Source organism: Boleophthalmus pectinirostris, unplaced genomic scaffold (assembly GCF_026225935.1).
Source record: "Boleophthalmus pectinirostris isolate CB_2022bp ecotype Guang Dong unplaced genomic scaffold, ASM2622593v1 HiC_scaffold_8, whole genome shotgun sequence".
Classification (NCBI taxonomy): domain Eukaryota; kingdom Metazoa; phylum Chordata; class Actinopteri; order Gobiiformes; family Gobiidae; genus Boleophthalmus; species Boleophthalmus pectinirostris.
The window spans coordinates 23,269,869-23,292,820 of record NW_026571515.1 but is presented as its reverse complement, the minus strand read 5'-3'; the positions used below and the strand labels follow the sequence as shown (position 1 = coordinate 23,292,820).

At 37.6% G+C, this 22,952-nt stretch overlaps 1 protein-coding gene across 1 annotated transcript in view; it reads left to right on the top strand.

Moving 5' to 3' along the window:
• Positions 1–6,614: 6,614 nt before the first annotated feature.
• samd10b (sterile alpha motif domain containing 10b) overlaps positions 6,615–22,952 on the top strand; it is a 75,903-nt gene continuing 59,565 nt past the window's right edge. The window contains exon 1 of the mRNA XM_020929500.2: positions 6,615–6,902. Coding sequence (XP_020785159.1) covers positions 6,890–6,902 — 13 coding nt within the window. The 5' untranslated portion in view covers positions 6,615–6,889. The remainder of the gene's footprint in view (positions 6,903–22,952) is intronic.

Sequence of the window (22,952 nt, the reverse complement as noted above, 5' to 3'; positions counted from 1 at the left end):
CTATAGACCTATAATTCTTGAGCATTTTACTTATGTAGAGCTATAGGTAACCTTGGCCTAATTCACATCGTTAGTTACGCAGACATATTTAAACCATGTCACTTGGAGATAATTGCAAGTAATTAAAATTAGAGGTGACATTTTTGAGGCTTAATCTTTAGAGAACTATTTATCAATTACTTCCAATCATATTAAACACTTGCCATTTGCTTCTAGATTCAGATGATTTCTTCATGAGTCTTCAGGGCAGACCGCACCTATTTTTTGAGAGAATGTCCCTAACAGGGCAAACTTTCATATTGAATATGTTGAGTGAACTATTGTGTAATTAATTAGTCTAATTAAACATGCTGGTTGGCTGATATTTTTGGCATTTAAACTTAAATAAATGAAGATCTGGAATGTCTGTCTGTCTGTCTGTCTGTCTATCTACCTATGTAGTGTGCGGATCCATTGCTATATATTAACAATTAAATCTGTAGGTCTGAAAGACATAAATTCTAATAATGGAAATCAGACATTAGCAGACAGAACAAGGGCAATTCAATATGATGCATTAAAGATAATTATTTCTGCTGCCCTGAACAGTGAGGGCAAATTGTCATTACATAAATCTGCAGTTTAATGAGTCATCCGTTTTATTTTTCATTTATGAACTGATTAGAAATTAACAAGGAAAATGTGCACAGAACATGATGTGAGAAGAGATAATGATTGTAGTGAAGAAGAAACAAGAGCCTGTTACTTCATTTTGCTATAATTGTTTCTGAATAAAGAGGTATTATTAACCTTTATTTTTGAAGTGATTCTTAAACTGTGAATAAGCCTTTAAAGGGAAATTTGTGCTCTGCATTTGACACATCATTCATTACTGTTTTGCCAACATGTATGTTTTAGGCTAATGGGGGAAACTGCAATACTCGACTTTTATAGTAATTTATTGTAGTATTTTTTGTGATAAATCAAATGACAAATATTATTTAAAAGTGCAACAAACTTGTGCCCACATGTGTAAGTTTGTTAAGTTCTTGTATATGAATAATGTTACCTGTCATGTGGTCATCTGCATCGTCTTGCATTCATGTTTATTCAGTGTATAAGGTGGCCCTCAGGGGAAATGTTGAAGTTCTTTAGGTACTAATGAGGCTGGATGGAGTAGCAATATGTCATTTAGGATGTGTTCAGTTTGAGTCTCACCCTGGTCCTATTTTTTGTCCTGGTCTAGTCTAGGTTTAGGTCTGTGTGTAGTCCCAATTGTGATGTGGTGTGATGTGTGAACGCACCCATAGACATACAGTAGACATAGAAACAAAGGCAAGATTGAGATGGTGTCGACAGTGGAAGCAAAGGGAACTCTGCAGATGCTGAATTGAACACAAATGGGAGACAAATGAGAAGATCCACAAAAGCGATTTGTGAGAGCTGATTAGAAGATATTAGATGAAAGACATATTTTCTTGGATCTCCTGCAAATCCGAGCAAAAAGCATATTTGCATTATCACCAGACACATGCTAAAACAGAAAACAGACCACAGACAACATCGTTTTTCACCATTGCGCACATGTTGGACCCAATTATCATCTCTTAGTCACAGACTTTCATTGAACACAAAGCCTGACTTATTTGTCTGAGCGGATTACTAATGATTTATTTAGCTTTGATTACGCAGCATGCATTATTCCACTAACAAATTAAAAGGGACAACAGGAGCAGGTCAGCAGGGCTTTTTTCTTTGTAGCCAACAACAGTAAAACAGATGCAGCAATATGTATAACATTGATCCTTATGAGAGCAGTAAATAATGAGACCAAATCAAGAACTTTCAATAAAAATATGAGATGCTTGGAATGCTAATGATTTGATAAACATGACATTTCAGATTGAAGGGCAGGCAGTTTGGAAATAATTCATTAGCCTAATTGCTGAGTGCTTCTTAGAGGTCACCTTGACTCAAGTGCATGAATAATAATAATATGACTCCAATTGCCATAAACCATGTGGTTAAATGAGCAGAAGAAATATATAATTGGTGTGACAACTAACATGTGAAAGGTAGAGCTAATCTCATACATATTAAGACAGTGATAATGACATCTTGCTGATGTGTTGTTTTGTTCTGCTGAGTAAGCCAATTGTATAATGTTGAACAGGAACAGAGGGTGAGAAGAAGTTGGTAATGACTGAAAATATAGTGAATAAAAGCAGTTATATATCAAGAGAATTGTCTTTTTAAGAACAACTCCAACTCTGATGGACACAATGTTGTCAAAATCAGGATTATTTAAAGTCAATACTTGGACCGTAACGGGGTCTAAATCAAAGCCAAGACTAAGGTCTAGGCCAGGTTTAGCAATTCATGAGGACTACCTCAAGGGCGCAGTCAATGGCAATATCTGCACGTTTCATATATTAGTGACAATATATTCAGTATTCTGTCTCATAAATGTCTCTCTCTTATTTTTTGCTAAAAGTGACACTATAGAATATGACTTTTATTATTCTAGCTATAAACAAGATCATTCAGCCATTTGATCATAGAGGACAGCTTTTGCACATTGGATTCTGACATGGTTTTATGAACACATCTTGAGCAGATCAAGATGCTGTTTTGAAACCTTTGACAAAATAGATAGATGTGATTTGCATAAGAGTGAAGTCACCATGCAAGAAAGACTACGACAAAGCCGTATCAAACCGCCACTCGCTGGAGACACACTCATTAACAGGCACACACACACAGACAAGGAGCTGCATAGGAGTGTGTGTGAGGACGAGCAGGGAGTGGCAGGGAAATATATCTCTTAAATGGGTTCTGTCATATTTTGCTCTTTGCGCTGAATAAATCTAAAGGGGGGACGCTGGCTTTCCACAGAAGCATGGTAAACTCCCCCAGGTTGGTGATTAGGAAAACAGCTCAGGGCCACAACTTAACACTATAAAGTGGATCCTTCTCTATCATCCACACTCATCTCAACTGAGTAAATAGCTTCCTGTGGGAATTCATTAGATTTCTTTTCACTTGAACCTGAAAGAGCTGCTTGGTTCAGATCACACTCACTACATACAGGCACACGAGAGCCTCTTAAGTTCCATTGAAATCCACCCTCTTTGAATGGGCTGTTTTTATGCATTTAGATGCACACAGGGTTAGTCCAAGTCTTCTCAGCAGCCCCTTCTCTCTCTTTTTTCTCCCGCCGGCTGTAATCCCATCGGGTAAACTTTGCCAAAGTGACACTCAGCTCCAACTCAGGCTCTTAAAGAAGCACTGAGTAACTTTTCAACATGTGCATACTCTCAAGTGCTCTTATGTACCTTAGAAAACTCTTTTATGATTCACGGCTCTAAAAAAGGTTTGGGTGTCAGCATGTGCCATCTAACCTGGCATCCAGACTGGTTCTCTTTCTATAGAAAATCTCTGGTCATTACCTGGGCCACCGCCATCTCATTTTATTTTATTTTTTTTAGATAAATTTAGATTATCTTTTGGTGAATCTGGAGATGGACAGCTGGATCGGTGCAGTGTCAGCAGTGATGTAGTCGCTGTATCAGGCTGTTGTGGTGAAGAAGGAGCTGAAACAAAAGGCAAAGCTCTTGATTTATTTATTTCTACTCTCACCTATGGTCATGAGCTTTCAGTAATGGCCAAAAGGACCAGATCACTGATTCAAGCGGTCAGAATGAGCTTGCTTCACAGGGTGGCTGGGCTTTCCTTAAGAGATAGGGTGAGGCACTTAGTCAAACAGGAGGAACTTGGAGTAGAGCCGCTGCTTGAAACTTGTAATCTTGGTTGGCCAGTGAATGTGCTTTGAATCTGATATTATTTTCTTGCTTTCTTAATCAATGTGTACCCATTCTAAGGCTCACAGTGTGGCACCTATTGAGCAGTTGTTATAAGATTGCTAAATGAGTCAGTCAATCTGGAAATTACAACGTAACCAATAACCAATAATGTTCACGGTAAAATTCACGGTATTTGCAACATGCAGTAAAATTTAAGTAAAACACAAACCATACAAAAATCAACAGAGACTTACTTCATCTGTGTTTTAGGTCTACTGCAATTTCCATGTATATTTCACTATACCACTGTCTATCTTCTGAATTAATGATACAAAGTACTTCTCCCAGACAAAGAGTACTCACAAAAAGCTGAGTTGTAAATAAACCATAGGGATGAATGAAGAACAGTAACAGCCCCGTATGTCTCTGTGCCCTTCCCTGTCTGCTTGTTCACACTTTGATGATTCGGAGCATTCAAATTCCTCGACTCACTCTCAAGTCTTTACAACATATTTTACTTCTTTTAACTGTAGGAAAAGTGCAGCTCAAGTGCTGAGTCGTCTGAATACACAATTGGGAAGGAAGCAGAATCAATTAGCTGAATATGTTTGGAGATGGCACACTGCAAAAGACACACTAAACCTCAGAAATGTGGCTCTTTGAAGTGCAGTGAAAGTGTATGACAGACAAGTGGAGCAGGGCTAAAAAAAGAGGATTGTGAGCATGAAGAGAATTTCGCTTACTTTTTATTAGGAGTGAGCAGCTTTTTAAGTCATACTCATGCACTGTTATTCACTGCTGTACAAGGGCTCTTCTTAAAAGGTCTTCTTAAGATGTGTTCACTCTTGCACATACAAAACACCAAAATTAAGACTGTGACCAGGGTTGGAAAGTAAATGAATACATGTACCAAAAAGACATATTCTGATTTTGAGTAACTGTATTTGGTACAGTTACTTTTTCATTTGGTGATATTCAGAGCACTGTTATTTTTCTAAATTAAAAGAAATACATTGAAATAATTGACTGCATGGTATTAGTGAGAAAAAAGCTAACATAGCTCTTGTAATGTGTGCGTGGGATTTTTCCTTCTCTAATTAAACATAAATTAATGCAAAATTTAAAAAAAAATCAAGCTGTTTGTAATTATATATCATGTTTTCACACTATAATATATAATTTAAATGCAACTTAGTGTAAAAATATTTTTAGTATTCTAAGTACAGTATTCTGATTGAACCATCTCCTCAGCCAGGGCTGCCCTTTGTCACCGGTTCTGTTCATTGTATTTATGGACAGATTTCTAGGCACAATCAGGGGCCAGAGGGGGTCCAGTTTGGGGACCACAGGATCTCATCTCTGCTGTTTGTAGATGATGTTGTCCTGCTGGCTTCATAAGGCCAGGACCTGCAGTGTGCACTGGGGCGGTTTGCAGCCGAGTGTGAAGTGGCTGGGATGAAAATCAGCTCCTCCAAATCCAAGGCCATGGTTCTTGACCGGAAAAAAGTGGTTCACCCTCTCCAGGTGGGTGGGGAGTCCCTGCCTCAAGTGGAGGAGTTCAAGTATCTCGGGGTCTTGTTCATGAGTGAGGAGAGGATGGAGCGTGAGATTGACATGTAGATGGGTGCAGCATTTGCTGTGATTCTGTTGCTGTATCAGATCATTGCGGTGAAGAGGGAGCTGAGTCGAAAGGCAAAGCTCTCAATTTACCACTCAGTCTACATACCTACCCTCACCTGTGGCCATGAGCTCTGGGTAATGACCAAAAGGACAAGATCGTGGACACAAGCGGCCGAAATGAGTTTCCTCTGCAGGGTGGCTGGGCGCACCCTTAGAGATAGAGTGAGGAGCTCAGTCACATGAGAGGAGCTCAGAGTAGAGCTGCTGCTCTTCCATGTTGAGAGGAGCCAGCTGAGGTGGCTCAGGCATCTGTTCCAGATGCCTCCTGGGTGCCTCCCTCGGGAGGTGTTCCGGGCATGTCCCACCTGGAAGAGGCCCTGGGGAAGACTCAGGGGCTATGTTTGGGAATGACTCGGGGTCTTCCCAGAGGAGCTGGAGGAAGTGTCCAGGGTGAAGGAAGTCTGGGAGTCCCTGCTTAGACTGCTGCCCCTCTGACCCGGCTCTGGATAAGCGGAAGAAAATGGATGGATGGATGATTGGATCATATATCAGAATACATTACAAAATACATTTTAATTTGGGTATTCAATATTCTGTAACTATGCACATTTCAAAGTATTCTTCCCATCATTGACTGGGACTAAACTTGAACTAGACTAGGACTATAACAGGACCAAACCAAGTCTACATCAGAACCAGGACAAGTGTGAATGTGCTCTTAAAGAAAACTCATCATATACAATATGATGTATGATGCAAAATGCATTTATTTCTATTAAAGCTTTTTTTCATGCCATAAAAAAACATTTTCAACAGTTCTTTAACATTGTAAGTGAAAAATATTGTGATAACCCTTTGTGTTTGTAGGTTTTGGTTTAAGGCCAGGGTAGGCCTATATGGGATAATACAGCTATAGGTCTCATAGTTTTTTGTTTTTCTTTTAATTCGATATGTTTTTATCTAGTGTATTTTTGGTTTAGTTTGTCGTTTGCAAAAATAAAACCGTGATCTTTCCCCACTTGAACTTGACATCAGATAAACCTTGAAAGGGTGAAATGATGCCAAGCCATGATGACATAATAACATGCGCGTGTAGTGGGCAGACGCGCAGCTGAGACGCGAGAGCAGCTGGTGCGCACTCTGGATGCGTAATGACCTTTTGTCTGGCGGCGGTCAGGTACGAGCTCCGGAACACGGGGGCGGGGCCTGGAGAGAAGCCGCTTCATCCCGGGCTCCTTTCACAGCGTCCGGGACAACAACTGGCTGTGCGCGAGAAGAGGAGGAGGAGGACTCCGTTTGGTCCATCCTTTCTTTCTCCGCTTCTCACAGTTCAGTTGCTACGCGCAGACTACACTACACACTCATATGTAGTAAATAAAGAAGACGACTACGTGTTGTTTGGCTCGTAACGTGACCGTTTCCCCCGTTTTCTACAAGGATGATAGAGTCCTGCTGACACCACGGAGAGGTACACGCTCAGACCGGGAATGGCTGTGGACGGTAAGAGCGCTTTTAACCACGTCCTGTTTGGAGCGTTGTAATATCTTGTTGTAAAGTGTTATCAACCCGAATCTACTTGTGTCTTGTGTCTCTTGCAACACCAATAGGCGACCTTACTTTTATCTAATCTAATTTAACAGACATCCTCAGTTCCAAGTTTTATGTTTGGTCCAGTTCAGACGGCTTTAGTCGAATTTGAGTAACATTTTTGCCTTCACGATGCAAATCTTGTGCTGAGCGTAATATAAAGCACTTTGAAGTGGATCTCTTTGTGTGCCACCTGCCTTACCTGCCAGAATAATTCGGGTTTCTTTGTTGTATTGTAGCTTGAACAAGACATTAAGATCATGTGACCAGCAGAAACACACATTTATGTATAAAACCACAGGATTAGCAGTTTTAATTTTAGTTTGCAACTCGCATGCCACCCCTGTGAGGCAGAGACCCACTTCTCTTTTTTTTTCAGCATTGTTTAGTAAGGTTTAGGCTACTTAAGATCAGTGACATCTTGTTTATTAAATAGCTGTAGGGGACAAAGCTCATAAGCAGTTAATATGTCATGTTATTTCGGAAGTGTGCCAAGCAAGGCATTGTGGGTGTTTTGCCCTTTCAGTTTGGCATGATAGTGCAATAGCTCCAGGCAGACTAACTTACCCTAATCGGGGCTAGTTTCTTCTCAAGGGCAATAATATGTGTGAGAGCATCTGTGTGCCAGTTGTTTTTTGTCAGTCAGCTATTTAGTTTGACTCAGGAAGTAAGGACACTGCATATGCATATGAGTCTATAGTTACACAGTGGACTATCTATAATTAATCCATAGTTTACTTAAGCATCATTAATTTACTGTCTGCTGCCTTGAGTGCTGTTGTAAGACACTCCACTGTTTTAAGAGCTGCTGAAGCTTTATTCAAACTGTGCAGACAATTTATGAGAGCAGATTTTGTATGACAATGTGCATAACAATTATTTCTTCTTGATTAGGTCTCCTGCCAACATAATAAAAATAATGACAGGAACATCTGCATGGGATCAGCTAAAAACCCACATACTTAAAGTGTCTTAAGGTATCTTGAAATAAACAAAAGAATGTACCATCTAGAGTATAAAATATCATTGTGTACAGAGATTACATAGATGCACATAGTTACCAACATAAATAATAAGACTTAATTTTAATAATATCGAAGAGCTGCGACGAACAATTTTAGAGGTAGTGAAACCATTTTTCCCATTGCTTTTTAAATAGATTTTCAAACAAATTAACTCTGAAATGTGTTGACTTAAGGAAGAAAAAAAAACTTTATTATAATACTTTTTTTTTTTGATATAAAGGTCTTTTGGCATAATTTTGGAGTCTATGTTGTCCAGATAACGATTACTATTATTGAAATACTATTATTGCACAGGTTTTCTGTTCCATTACCAATATTTTGGCTTTAAATGCCAGTACCCAATATCAATAGATTTTAGGGCAATGACTGAAAATATAATTAATTTCATTTAAACACAAACAGTGTAAGGTGAATGTTACAAATTTATTTCATAACTATTATAACAGCTTTGTAAAAATGCTTTGTAAAATGGGATATTGAGTTGAACAATATCTTGGAAGTCAAAGTCAAATCCACCAAAATGTTTAGTATCAATGAATCAATATGGCCAATATCTGGTACTAGTACTGTATTGGTGCATCCTGAAATACAGTTACATTACTCTTCTTAGTGGACTAGTCATGATTATGTTGATTTATTTGCTGTAGCCCTACATTATAAACAAATAACATTGAGTGAGACAATCTAAGTGAAAGTGGACCAAAACATTTGGTGAAAATGATCCACCAGCTGCTGTATGTAATCGTAGACAGAGTGTCAGTGTACATGCCCATCTTAATCGTCCAGTTGACTTTGCATTGATTTTGAGTTCAATCCCAGAGTAACATTATGCAGTGAGCTGTCGGCTTCAGCTCAGTGACACTCAATTACAAAGGGTGACTCGAATTTTAAACACTGTTGAAAACCTTGTCTCATCTTCATGTAAATTGCTTGAAGAATTACAATTTCCCTCTCTTTGGACTGCTACATGGCCATTTTGGTTTATAATTATGCTCGGCTCATATTTGGCCATTCACTGTGGCTGAAATTCATCAAATGTTTACTTTAATCGGTCGGGGCATCTGGCTTCATTGTCGTGTGTGAGATAAGCAGCTACACAATAAGGGATGCTACATAGACAGATGCATTGTCCAGGCCACAGAAGAAGGGATTTTTATTCAAGAGATGATGGAGTGAGGAGATGTAGGATTGCTTTCAAACGTGAAGCAAATCTTTTTCAAGTTTAAAGAAGAAGTGGGAGAATAGAGACGGAGGTAGTTATGATTTTGAATGTGATAAACGATCCTATAGGAGCAAGTAAGTATATCTGTCCAAAAGTGAATACAAGGCAGATAGGAGTGGGCGATATTGACAGAAATTAATATCTTTGAGTTTTTCTGTGCAAAACAATTTACAGACAGTATTATGTCAGTTCAACAGAAATCTTGTCTTTAGTTTAGGTTTAATCAGCAGAAAAATGTGAAAACACTGTAAAACTACTCAGAAATATTACTTTTTATCCTAATATGGCAGCTTTCAACTTACACATCGTTAGCCTTATTGCATAATAATTAAGTGTCATTTTTGTTTTTTTATAAACTATATAGACCTACTTATTATTCAAACTGTGCATCTTTAAAACAACATTCACAATTAGGGACATAACAATATCCAACTCTCTCAGTATAATATATTTTCAATATGCTTCTCATGGTGCAATATTTACTGAGATATTTTGTGGAGTCTAACAAAATAGTTAATATGCTACTTTTTCTTTTTAAATGCTTTGACAATAACAGTTATTTCTTTACGTAGTCTGCACTAAAACGAAGCAAGAGCAAAGAATTATGGTCGATGTAGTTCCCTCTGTTTTTCACTATTTTCTGCATCACAACAATGAATTTAGTATCTTTAAAATTAGTAATTTGATATATTGTAATGGTCCATGATATTCTTGTGAGACTTTTGACGATAAAACATTACGAAATTTCAGTTATTGTTACATCCCTATTCACAATACTATCTTGTTTTTGATCATTTGCCCACGCTCCTCTAAAGATCAGGTTACTTCTAGCTGATGTAACTACTTGACCATATTGCCGAATAGTTATGTTTTCCATCAATATTCATTTACAGTTACAATGATGCTTTTCAGACTACAGAAGCAATCACATCTACCACTACACATGGAAATACATTTTTCCAAAACAGTTTCTTATGCAACCCTTACAATGTGCATGGAAACAGTGTGATGGCTGCTCAGCGATTGGGAGCAGTGTGGTTCATGCTGTATTCACTTGAGGAGTCTGCGTGGGGTCGCCCCGGTGCAGAGACATGCCCAGTCGCACTCAGCGGGCAGCCAATCCAGTGGAGCCACACAGAGCGCCAGGATGGCTTTCATCCATCCATAAAGCGACGTGGCCACTGGACACCATCCACACACTCACATACACACACACAGTGGGTTTACATGCTTTTTGGAGACATTACATCGACATACATTAATTTCCCAGAGACTAATTATAGCCATAAATGTCCTACATTACACAAAATTGATTCTTGTGAGCTTTAAGCCATGTTAGAATGTTGTTACCTTCTCAAAAACATACCAAGAGTTGTGTTTGTTTCATTTACACATGCTTGAGTAACCCTCTGTCATTAGGCTGTTTACATCTCCAAAGCTCAAAATGCTCTGTTCCACTTTGTGACAGCATGCAGTGGGAGTTTTCAAGTTAACAGCTCCTTTTACCTTTTGTTCAATAGAGATTGGCAATTCCAGGGCTAAAATTGTCCACATGATTCTACTGAAGTTTAAATACACAGTGGAGCACTTCCTGTATTACCACGTGACCACAACGTGGAACAAAGTGTTTGTTGTTAGAGAGAGGAACTCAGCCTAACTATAAATATACTATAATCCCATAACATTTTTAGATTTTCATTTCATCATTTGCCCACCCTTTTCATTGGGAACCTGATTTTTGTCCCTGTAAGGTAGACCGGTCTCCATCACTTAAACGTTAATACAGATCCCCACAATGTGATAAATGCTCACCCTTACACACACGAAAATGCACACACGACACATATCTCAAAGAAGAGCACCCAGCCATGCTCCCAATCGACCTGTCAGGACTCTCCAAGACAAGTGCAACGCTGGACCAAAGAAAGAAGACTCATGTTTATGTAGTCCAGCCCTGTGTTTTAGCCCGTGGGCTGACCTGTCACTGTCTGCTCGGTGGACACTCCATGTATCGTCTGTATGTGTGTGTATGTGTGTGTATGTGTGTGTGTGTGTTTGTGTGTGTGTGTGCGTGTACAAATAGGTCTTCTCTAAGCTATCATTACTTCTGCCAAGGAGAATGCTTTGCTGGTCTCAGTTTGTGAATTTACAAGAAAATAGGAGAGTGCTAAAATATCGAAATAGCAGTATATCATGATATTCAATTTGGTGATACAGTATCGATATTATGGGCTGCTGCAACGTTATATCACCATCAGTTTATTTTACAACAGTTTTATGACAGAGCTACAATTGTGTTGCTTGTTCAAAGAAACAAAACTACATTTAACATAATCACTGTTTTGATATTTAGTTTGGAAGAAATGCTGTTCTTAAAATATATTTGATTCTTTAAAAATAGTGCTATGGATTATCGTCAATATATATCGATCATTGCATATATTGCTTTATTGGGATAATATCATATCACAAACCTGGTATTGTGTATTGTATCGAATCATGAGGGACTGTGTGATTCGCAGCCCAAGAAAAGGATGAATTGCTGATTTTTATTGTATTTTCTGAACACTTTAAAAACAGTACAAGAAAATAAAAATAATAAGTTTGTGATTTAGAAATAGGCTTTTCTAAATATAACCAAGAACATGCATATTTTCAAATCCAGTCTGCACTTATAATGCACTTTAATTTTTTCTTTCCCATGACCAAGATTGACAGTTTAGGTTGCTGAACACTTTTTACCCTAGTCAAATTACTGTGTGAATAAAACATGAACCTCAGCTTGTCAAAACAGAGTCACAAATAACTTACAAACAGTTGGTTCTGGTCTCAGCATTTGTTCCCCTCCAAGCTCTTGTAAATGACGTGCAGTTTTCTTTTCCTGAATGCTTGTTAAACCCAATCCAAACAAGCCAATCTGTCAGAGGTATTGTAATTATCTCTGTGAGACGTCAAACTGAATTTCACTTACAACTGGTGTGTTTACTCAGACTGTGGGGGGCTGTTTAACTACTCTCGCCACATGCTTTCTTTACATGGGTTAACCACTTCAAACAGTGTATCAAGAAAGCTGGAAATATATAATTGTATTGTACTGTATTTTTAGAGCAGTCCAACTCCATGTCTTAGACCCCATGCTGACACAGAGACATTTCGTTTTTTGCAGAGGTGGGGACTTACAAGTCGTGACTTGGACTCGAGTCACTATTTTTAGGACTGGAGACTTGACTTGATAAAATGAACTAAGACATAGGACTCGACTTGGACTAGAAGGTCAGTGACTTGGGACTTGACTCGGACTTGAGGCCTGTGCGCGTTTATATCTGAATTCTTTCTATTCTGACCAGAATGATTCACAATAAGAATTTTATTGTCAAGACATTTAAAAAGGAAAAATTAACTAAATTATTTTCTACAACTCTTATATACTCTATAAATATTCTTAAAAGTCTTAAAAGTCATCTAAATTGCAAAAATCTACTTTGGTTTAAAGACTTGAAATGACTTGAAGCTCAAAGCAGATGACTTGGACTTGACTTGGACTTAAGGGTCAGTGACTCGAGACTCGACTTGGACTTGCCTGTATTTGACTTGGGACTTGAATCGGACTTGAGGTCAAAGACTTAAGACTTACTTGAGACTTGCAAAACAACGACCTGGTCCCACAGAGGATTACAGGCTTTTGTGATTTGCTTATTACCATCATGCAAAATGTGAAAAGAATGATGCTGAGTTATACGTGTTTACGTGAGCAATCCTCCCTTATCCTTTAAGTGATGATGAACATATTATTTCCTTTACAAATACAAAAGAGAATGTTTAAAGCTCCTATATTAGACAAAACGGACTCTTGTGAGCTTTAAGCCCTGTTATAATCCTGTTACCCAGGGTTGTGTTTTGTTTCATTCACACATGTTTGAGTAATCCTTTATTATTAGTCTGTCTCCAAAATGCTCTGTTCCATTGTGATATCTTTTACCTATTGTTCAGTATGAATTGATATGAAATAATTTGTGTTTCTGTGCTCATATGTGAATGAAACAAAATAAAACTCCAGGTATATTTGTGACGAAGAAGCAACATTATAGCATATCTTAACATAGGCCCTTTAACTTTGTCCCTAAATATCACTCCACTAACTTAACAACTTGCCGATCAGTACTATCCAGGGTGTACCCGCCAAAAACCTGTAGTCACTATAGTTACTGGGACCAGCTCCAGTCGCTCCATACAGTTTAAATGGCTGCTTTGTTGTGACTTGCACAGTTCTGCAAAACAAGGCCAGTAGTCCAGCCTGCGTGGCCTAGTTTAGCTTGCCTTGCAGTTTTTGTTTATGTATTGGTGTGTGAAGAGAGAGGAGAGGAGTGTTATCTTTTCACACACACACACCTTTGTTGTGGTGTTGCTGGCTGAACTAACTCCATTTGGTTACCCATCCAAATGTGTTTTATTTATTTTGGGCCTCTGCACTCAAGTAAGATGGTAAGAGCATGTTAACCCTTGTGTACTTGTGGAAGAAGTACTTTTTTTTATACTTAAGTAACAATACAGATGCCGGAGCAAAGAAATGCTGAAGTAAAAATAATGTACTATAACATGAAAAAATCTGCTCAAGTAAAAGTATTTCATGCTGGTTTTGAGAACTAATTAAGCTTCAAATGTAGTGATTTTGATACAGATTTGTGCTGAATTTTATTCAATAGAAACAGTTAAATCAATAATGTTTTTCTAGCTGTTTTATTTGTAGTTTTGTTTGCTCAAATTAGAAACATGTTCAAATTAAACCCCTCAGGCTTTTCAATCAGTTTGAAACAATCACAAAAAATACTTTTACTTTTCAGTTCTCTTCTAAAATGTAATGAAGCAGAAAGTAAAGATACCTGCTCTCAAATGTCATGAAGTAAAAGTAGACAGTATCCAGTTTAAAATATAATTAAGTAAAGTACAGATACCTAAAATGATACTTAAATGTGCATTGTGTTGCCTGGAATGTTCCACAGTTTGACATTAAACAGTTCTACTTTACATTTATTCAATTACAGGTGGTTTTATAGCTCAAAAAAAAAAAAAAAAAACAGACATTCTGACTGTGAGCAGGATCACTTCTCCACAGATTTGACTTGTAATTTGGTCTGGTTTGGTCTCCATGAAGATAGAAAGGTTTAATGCCATATTGTGAAGCATTCCAGTCAAAGCAATAACATTTAAATGGAGAAAAGCTTTTGCAGCACCCTCCACCAGAAAGGTTACACAATACACCTTTAAGTCGAGTACTTTACTATTTTTACTCTGTTACATTCCAGCACTGCCCTTGCATTACCTTAACACTGCAGGGGGTGTGTTGATTTTATGCGTTGATCCATGTCAGAAACTCAAGCCTGCTGTTGACCTCTTTGGCGTGTCCATCATCATCCACTTTGCCCACAGCAGGGAGCACGTCACTGGGTATAATTCTCCCAGAATCCCCCTGAATGGTCATAAGAGCCTCCGGGCAGCCATTACGGTCTGTGTGATCCCGCTCCACAGCTGCACCTGGTATAAGCCCGGATTTACACGCTCAACCACAGGGATAAAGAGAGTGGACTCAGACTGTACATTCACATCATGATTTGGGGCAAGGGTTAGCTTCTTTCAAATTTCATTTCAAATCGTTTTCCATCTCTTTTATTTAAGCCATAGAATAGATGAATAGAAGAGGTGGCACTGCAGTTTGAATGTTTAATTATGATTTTGGACATATTTTTATTCATTTATTTAGTTTAGTTGCAATTGACTGACTGCATTACATTTAATAGGATTACATTGTGTGCACTCCAATTGCTCTAAATAATGACTGAATTACTGACGAGAATATAAGTCCTTTGTTGTCATAGAAACAGTTTTAGGGCTTCATTGTAAAGTTATACTATTTCAAAAAATAAGTGATGTGGCTTTATATAGGACAAAATAATTATATCATTGTCAACATTTGGGGATAGTTTTTAAAGGGCCCATAATAGGTGGTTTTCTGATCTATGTGAGTTGTTTTTGATGAGGAAACAATATTATTATGTTATTTTCTCATGAAAAACAACTCCAGGTATGTTTTTGAGGAAGTAACACCTAGAGCTGCTTGATTATGGAAAATCATTATCACGATTATTTTAAAATCACAATTATTCAAATGATTATTTTTTAGTTACACAATGCATTTATTCAGCATTCTCCCCAAAAAACTTTCAAATTGAAAATAAACATAGGCTACAAATATGTACCTTAGAGCAGTTTTGAGATGTATAAGACATAAACCGAATAAAATATACTTTGAACATTAAATAAGGCATAGAAAAACATCAGAGTATCCTAAATAAGATATATCCATCTGTTCTACAATCTCTATATTTAAAAAAAAATTAATAAATGTAATTATAAAAATATAAAAAATATCCCAAAACAACTTTGTTAAGCTTTATCATTTCAACTCGATTAAATGAATTTGGAGATCACACAAAATCAAAATCACAAACACAATTGTAATTAAATTAATTGTACAGTCTTAGTAACAGCATTATAACATTGCTTAAAGCCCTCAAAAGTTAATGTTGTGAAATATAAGACCTTTGAATATGCATTTATAGGAGCTACAAAGAAAATATTTGATGGAAGGTTAAAGGAAAAATCTATATTTGAACCGTATTCTCAAAAACAAGCAAACTTTAAAAGATCCATATCCCATCAGTTACTTGTCTAATGTTGACATCAAGTGGTCCTCTCCACTCTAATCTCCCAACCACTTTGACCTTTGAACTTAAGAGCGAAGCCTGTCGGGGAATGATCCAGTGGATAAAAGCCCTCCTCCTGTCTCTCTCTCTTTCGTGCTTTTCAGATAAGTGCAGAGAAGAAGACAGGACGTCCTGGATGAATCTCCAGTAGATTAGCAAGAGCAAAGAGGGCATTTTATGTTGTGCACTTTACTGGCGTCACACTCCGACTACCACATCCCATTTGCCCTCAGCGCTAACCTTGCATCCCTATAATATTTCTTTTGTGTCCCGGGTCGGCCTTCGCTCTACCCCTCCTCTACTTTTTTGAATTAAGAGTGTGCACAAAACCATATCCAATTTTGTTCCTTAATTAGCCCTTCATGTAGGGAAAGGGATCAAGGCGAAGTGGTTGGAGGACGATAGAGATGGGTGGTACTGGGGATGTCATTTTTTGTGGTTTGTGCTAATTAGGCTTAATTTCATACAGAGGCCGTATCCCTCGTTTAGCGCAGCGTCGTTAGTTACACATTAATCCTCATAAAATCAATCAGTATCTGCACATCGCACACAATTGAATCAATGGCTGTTGTAATGCAACACTTCTGCATCTTTATATCAGTGCTAAACCATTCAGTACTAGGGATTTAAATGACCAGTACCAATTTAAATGGCCAATACTCGATATCAACTGATACCAGGGTAGAGACTGAAAATTTTATTTCCTTTAAACACAAACAGCGTATGGTAAACAATTATCCAAATGTGTTTTGTATTTAGTATATGCAAGTATTTATCATATAAAGTAACTACAGAACAGCTTTGAAAAAAATACAAGTTCAATATTACAGGTGTTTTTGGCCAACATTGGCCAGTTCATCATCTAATATCTTGGAACTGATATCTGATCCATTAAAATTTCTAGTATTGGTGCCGATACCTGACACCAGTATTGTATTTTAGTTATTTTAACATTTGTTGTAATTGTCCAGATTAGACATTTCTCACTAAAACATAATGGGTGTTACAGATTGAACATTTAGTTTTAATGTGTTGGAAGTAGACGTGGGTGATATTGACAAAAGTCTCTCTGGTTCTGTTAAACAAAATATGCATCACAATTTATAACATTATGGAGGTATGTAAAAGCTTGGCTACAGTTATAATGTGATGCCATTGCTTCAGTTAAGTGTCATTGTTGTTATTTGCCTGCATGTCTCTCCAGTCATCCAGATGTCTTTGAGGGCACTTTTCAAGGAGACCTCTCAACTGGTCTCTCCCTTTGGACACAGCTACACAAACAGTCTAATTTGAGTGGCCTTGTGCGATAGCTAAGCCGGGTGTGCTTGGTTAACAAGAGGCCCTGCCCCTCCCTCCCTTCCTCCCTTCCTGTGTGGGGGGTCACTGAAGCCCAGGCTACAGATTGCCCATTACACCAATTGGCTAATGGCTTCATTGGCCCCCCTAACAAGGCACACATCCTCACACACTGAAGAGCCCGTTCAGGTCTGTCCACTCCACAAGCAATTACACCAGCAGTCCGGTCTGTGCCAGGCTCTGTTACAACGTGGATTTACATGAGATATATGTATTAGGGCTGGGTGATATGGCCAGATAATAAAATAGTATTTTTTTATTATGATTTTAAGTCAGAACAGTGATTGCTAGTCTTTCAAACAGGGGAAGCTCTTTCTTTCCTATCATATCCAATTATTTAAGTAGTAATCTGCATTCAACTTTGTAAAGATATGCAATCTAATTTAAATTAGAATGAGAATTTTTCTTCACAGTTTCAGTTGTTTAACTGCACGGTAACACTGGTTTGCAAGTGAGAAAGACAGGAGTGAACTTGTCTTATAATAATCCTCAATTTCACGATCTAGTAGTAATGAGGCAACCGGGGCCAAATAAAGTCACAAGGCATCAGTGTACGTCTTGTGCTGGACCAATGTGGGTGAAAATATGGAAGGGCATCTGACACTGGCACAAAGGAGACAGTGGCCCTGTACTTCACTGTACCTTTTTAAAATCTTGGAAAACATCTTTTCCTTTTTCATTTGGAATAAATTGCACTCTTGACCCATGTTTCCAAATAATTCCACCACCTTTATAACACCCACAAATAGCAGTATGTTCACACTAATTTGAACTTCATGGTGTGATGTTCCCTGACTTTCTTAGTCCTCATATCTGAAGTGTTTGTACCTGCTTGTTTTCCATGTATTTGAGAATAATTGGTTTTGCCAGAGTACAGATATAGTCTAAAAATAAGACCACCGTGAGCTGTCTGTACCTAACTATAAAGCATTTTATTGTCTTAGAATCTGGAATTGGACTGTTAGTATACTAGTTGTTTTTTAGCTGCAAACTGTGATGAACTACTTATGCTTTTCAAGGTTTAAAGACAGTACAGATCAGGTTGTCTAAAGCAGATTTAATTGCTGTGAGGAAATGCCTAGTTTGCTTGGTATAACTGATCCGAAATGACTCACAAAGAAATCTCCTCGCAACAGCAGTAAATAAAGAAATGTTCTTTGCCATTAGGGATGTTGTGGTGGCCCAATAATTTAACCTTTATTAACCAGAGCAGCCTTTTTATGTAATTTAGTTAGGTCCTATATTCATATTAAAAGCCATAAGAGGCCTGTTTGTTTTGGTCTCTCAAACTAAAAGAGAGAGGCTTTTGGGACTGGTCATATAACTTCACTTGAAATTGTTTTGTGCAGAGTAAATCCTCAGCCCAGTGGTTTTCCTCGGTGTGTCATAAAGTTTGCAGATTGCGTGCTTTTTCAGTATAATCGTATTTTTCATCTCAGACACAAATGGGAGATGGCTGTTTTGATTTTGGTTTGTGTCACGACAGCAGCTGCTCTGAGGCTGCAGAATGGGCCTTTTAACCTACATGTATCACTTTGTCTACTGCTCCCATTCACTTGCATTTTAATATTTAATTTACAGTGACTTTGGAGTGTGCCATTCCTTATCGTCAGATTTTATTGTACTTGATTTTACAGAATAATATTTCTCCTTTAAGAAACAGATATTATGTAGAAAAATACAATCTGCAATATTGCGATACAACTTTTCCTTTCTTCTTTTTTTTCTGTTTTTTTAATCAAGTATTGAAATAATTAACAGTTCTACAGGTTACATTTCCCCCCTTTTACACCCCACAGCTCCCATCTATTTTTCGAAACCCCGTTTTGTTGTGCATTTACAAAATAAGATAAAAAATACATAAGAAAGATAAATAAAAATAAATAATAAAGCAAAATCTTCAAAATCATGCCTAGATATTGAGAGGAGATAACAGCAGTAGCATTAAAAATAACAATTTAAATAACGAAATCATTATAATCAATACTTCTATCAATATCCATATACAAAAAATCAAAAACTGAAAAACTAACTAACTCAAGGCTGAATCCACAGAGTTGTACCAAAAATAAAACTGTAATAATTTTAGTGCGTTTTTAAAATATGAAGAAATATTGCATAATTCATTCAGATAGTCAGTTTATAAATCTATTTACCAATGCAAGACAAGACCAACATTTTTGCATTTGCCTCAAGGGGAGAAGAGTGAAGAGACGTTTACCCTGAGCTGAAAGGGTTCTAATACTGACAGTTGCTTTCACGCCGTCTTCTGTTGTCTCGCTCGTGTATTTGTTGTGTAGTGACATTTTTCTGAACACGGGCATATACTGTTCTGAAATGACAGAAGTGTGAGTGAAAGCACGAGAAGAGTGTTGTAGCGGGAAGCAGCTGAGGTTACAGGGCTGTCACTCAGAGCCCCCCCCTCCACTCCTCTCTCCCTGCTCTCCCCCTGTGTGGTGCTGTGCTCGCCCCACACATACCGGGTCAGTGGTCCCGCTGCAGGATCAGGGTCTGTGCAAAAGCCAGCACTCACACGCACACACACACACACACACACACACACACAGACACACACACACACACACACACAGACACACTTTCAATACAGATTCATGTGGAGACAGAGACGATGGAAGCTGCAGTCGCTGTCAAGTCTGCTGTCAATGAAAAATGTTCTGTTATATATAGAACTTTTAAATCATCTTACCTGTTTCAAGTTACTCCACAGAAAGTACTGCAGTCTTGTTTATTTGTTTCATATTGGTTTAAATATTGGTTTACATGGTCAGACTGGATTGTGTGTTTGTTGATGATCACAAAATGCAATAACAAATGATCTGAATAGATAGAATTTCAAGCTATAAGTGCAAAGTGAATGCCTTTTGATGAAACTCTGAAAAAAAACCTGAAATCTGTACTTGACCTGACTTGAAAACTGTACTAATCAGATAGCAAAGTGAAGAAAACTGAAGGCCAGTCTATGTAGCAGACAGCTCTAACAAGAACTCCCTTAATTCTGATTCATTGGTTTGGTCCTAAAGATCTGCCTCAAGCCACCTCCACTTTATTGTGTAAAACATCTGGCAGCACCAGGAGGCAACTTTAAAGAGGCTTTAATTAGGGCTGAGCTAATGCTTCAAAACCAGAGCATGTGAGTTGTGCATTTGGTTAGGGAAGTTGCTAAATTATTTCTTTTCCAGTATTATAAATTATAGAGCAAAGAAATGTAATGTAACAAGACTTTGCTGATTGGAGTGACGTCACCGATGGGAAAACAGACAAACTGAAAGAAATGTTCTGTAATTCAATATGAAAGAGCTTAAAGTTTCCAGTGTTGCAACTATCAAGGCATCAACATATAATTATGATATTAATTTTAGTTATAATACACTAAGCTTGTGCATTTTTAGCTTTTCTCCAGGCCCTATTTCAGCGACTAGCTAACTGTACCTTATGTTTAAAGAGAAAGTATGTGGTACCCAGACATATAGGGCTCGTTTTGTTGTAAACACCACAGATGGCAGTTTAAATTGCTGTTGTATACAGATTTATTATGTCTGGAGTCAGAAGCGGCTGTACTGAAAGAAAGTATTTGTAGACCAAAGCTTTATGCAGTCCTGATTTCCACTGGGATGCAGTGCACAAAGAAGCTCCCACAGGACTACACTACCATATTCATGTTGCTACCAATGTATTTTACAATGATGATGATTTACATAACCGACTTTGACTGTTCTCAACATTTCTTTGGGATACCAGGCGTCTGCTGTGTTACCTGACAGAGAGGCCTTCAGAAATCAAGTGGGACGGTGTGAGCACGAGCTTGGACCGGTTGTAATTGGCGTGTCTATTTAAACTGTGTTGTCCAGGCAGCGCACGAGTAGAGCTGATAACGAAAACATTTACACCTTAAGAGAAAGTCCAATTTGTTCAGCATGCTTTGGGACACGGAGGACAGAGGAAGATGAAGAAGCCCTCTGGTGTGTGTTAATTTGTCTTACTGAAAAAAAAAAAAAAAAGACTAATGAATATATTTAACTAAACACTAGATTTACTGGCCACTTATAAAGGCATTACAATGCTGACAGGTGATAAGTAAATAGTCTTTACTGTGTGATAGATGGCAGGGACACTGATATTAATATATTCTCCCCACTAGGCAGTGGCGGAGTTAGCAATTTGGGGGCCCTAGGTTTTGTTTTAATATATTCATTGTCTGTTTTTCCTTATTGTTCTCGAGACATGCACGTCTCTATTTCTTTGAATTATGGTGGATTGGAAACTTGTCTTATTGATTAGGTAGCCTACTAGATAACCAGAACTGAAAATAGTTTTTTTTTTTTTTTGCTAGTGCAATTACATTTTTGTTTACATCCAATACATATGATGATTATTATTTTTCTTATGATTATTGTTTAAAAGTAAAATACTCTCATTTAATGTCATATTGGGAGAAAAACAAATTGCTCTGAGGGCTTGGCCATTAGTGGCACTCAGGGCTCCTCCAGGTTTGGGGGCACTAGGCACCTGCCTACTTTGCCTTATGGTAGCACCGCCTCTGCCAATAGGCCTGTCACGATAACACATTTTGTTGTGCGGTATATTGATATAAAGTCTGTATAGATGATAAACAATAAAACAGTATTCTAATATAAGATTAAGTTAAATATTGTTGGGCTATATAAATAACAGAATACAACATGTAACTTGTGTAATTTTTGTTCATAATTCATTCTTCTACAGATCAAATCTTATCATATTGCAGAAAAAAAAATAAAATTAAATTGCCCCACTATTACAAAAAAAAAAGTAGCCATGATAAATATTCATCTCCAAAAATTATTGTTTCATTTATAATATATTGAATGATAAGTCAATATCTTATGTATCATGACCGACCCAAAGTGAGATGATGAAAGGAGCAACATGGATCCAAGTGAATTTGACTCAGGTCATGGGTTAATTCAAGTGGTTTAGTCCATTGTCCCGACTGAGAATCAAGTGAGATATGGTGTTCCCATTTTGAAGAGGCAATTTTTTCATTATTTTTGGCCTTCTTTTATGCTTGGAAAGAAAACCCTTATTATACAACAAAATAATTTCAGGTGAAATAATGCTACACTCCATGCAATACAGAGAGAAGCAGGGTCATAAAGATATGCCTGATTAACTAACTTCAAACTTTCCTTTTCAAGTTTTATCTGACCATTTTTTTTCCTCAACCATACTCTATACCCCAGAGCAATCCTTATCTCCTTTCACTTGTTTCTGAAGTTTTTCACATACCTAATCTCACCTTTTGACAATATCTTTACAAATATTTGTTTTCTGCATCAAGTTTTAACATTATCTTAGATTACAAATGCAGAGGTTTAGGGACAAGAAATATAACATTAGTCTCATTATATAACTGCTTTTTTCGCCAAATCGTGTTTTTGTTTCATTCTACTCTCCAGTCCCCACTACATCTGTAGGTGTTCTGGTCTTATTGACATTGGCAGGTTATTTCTCCTGAATGCCTTGAAAATGACTAGGCCAATAATCTATGAGGCTGAGGAATCTAGCAGCTGAATACATCTCTTATTTAGACCACGTCTTA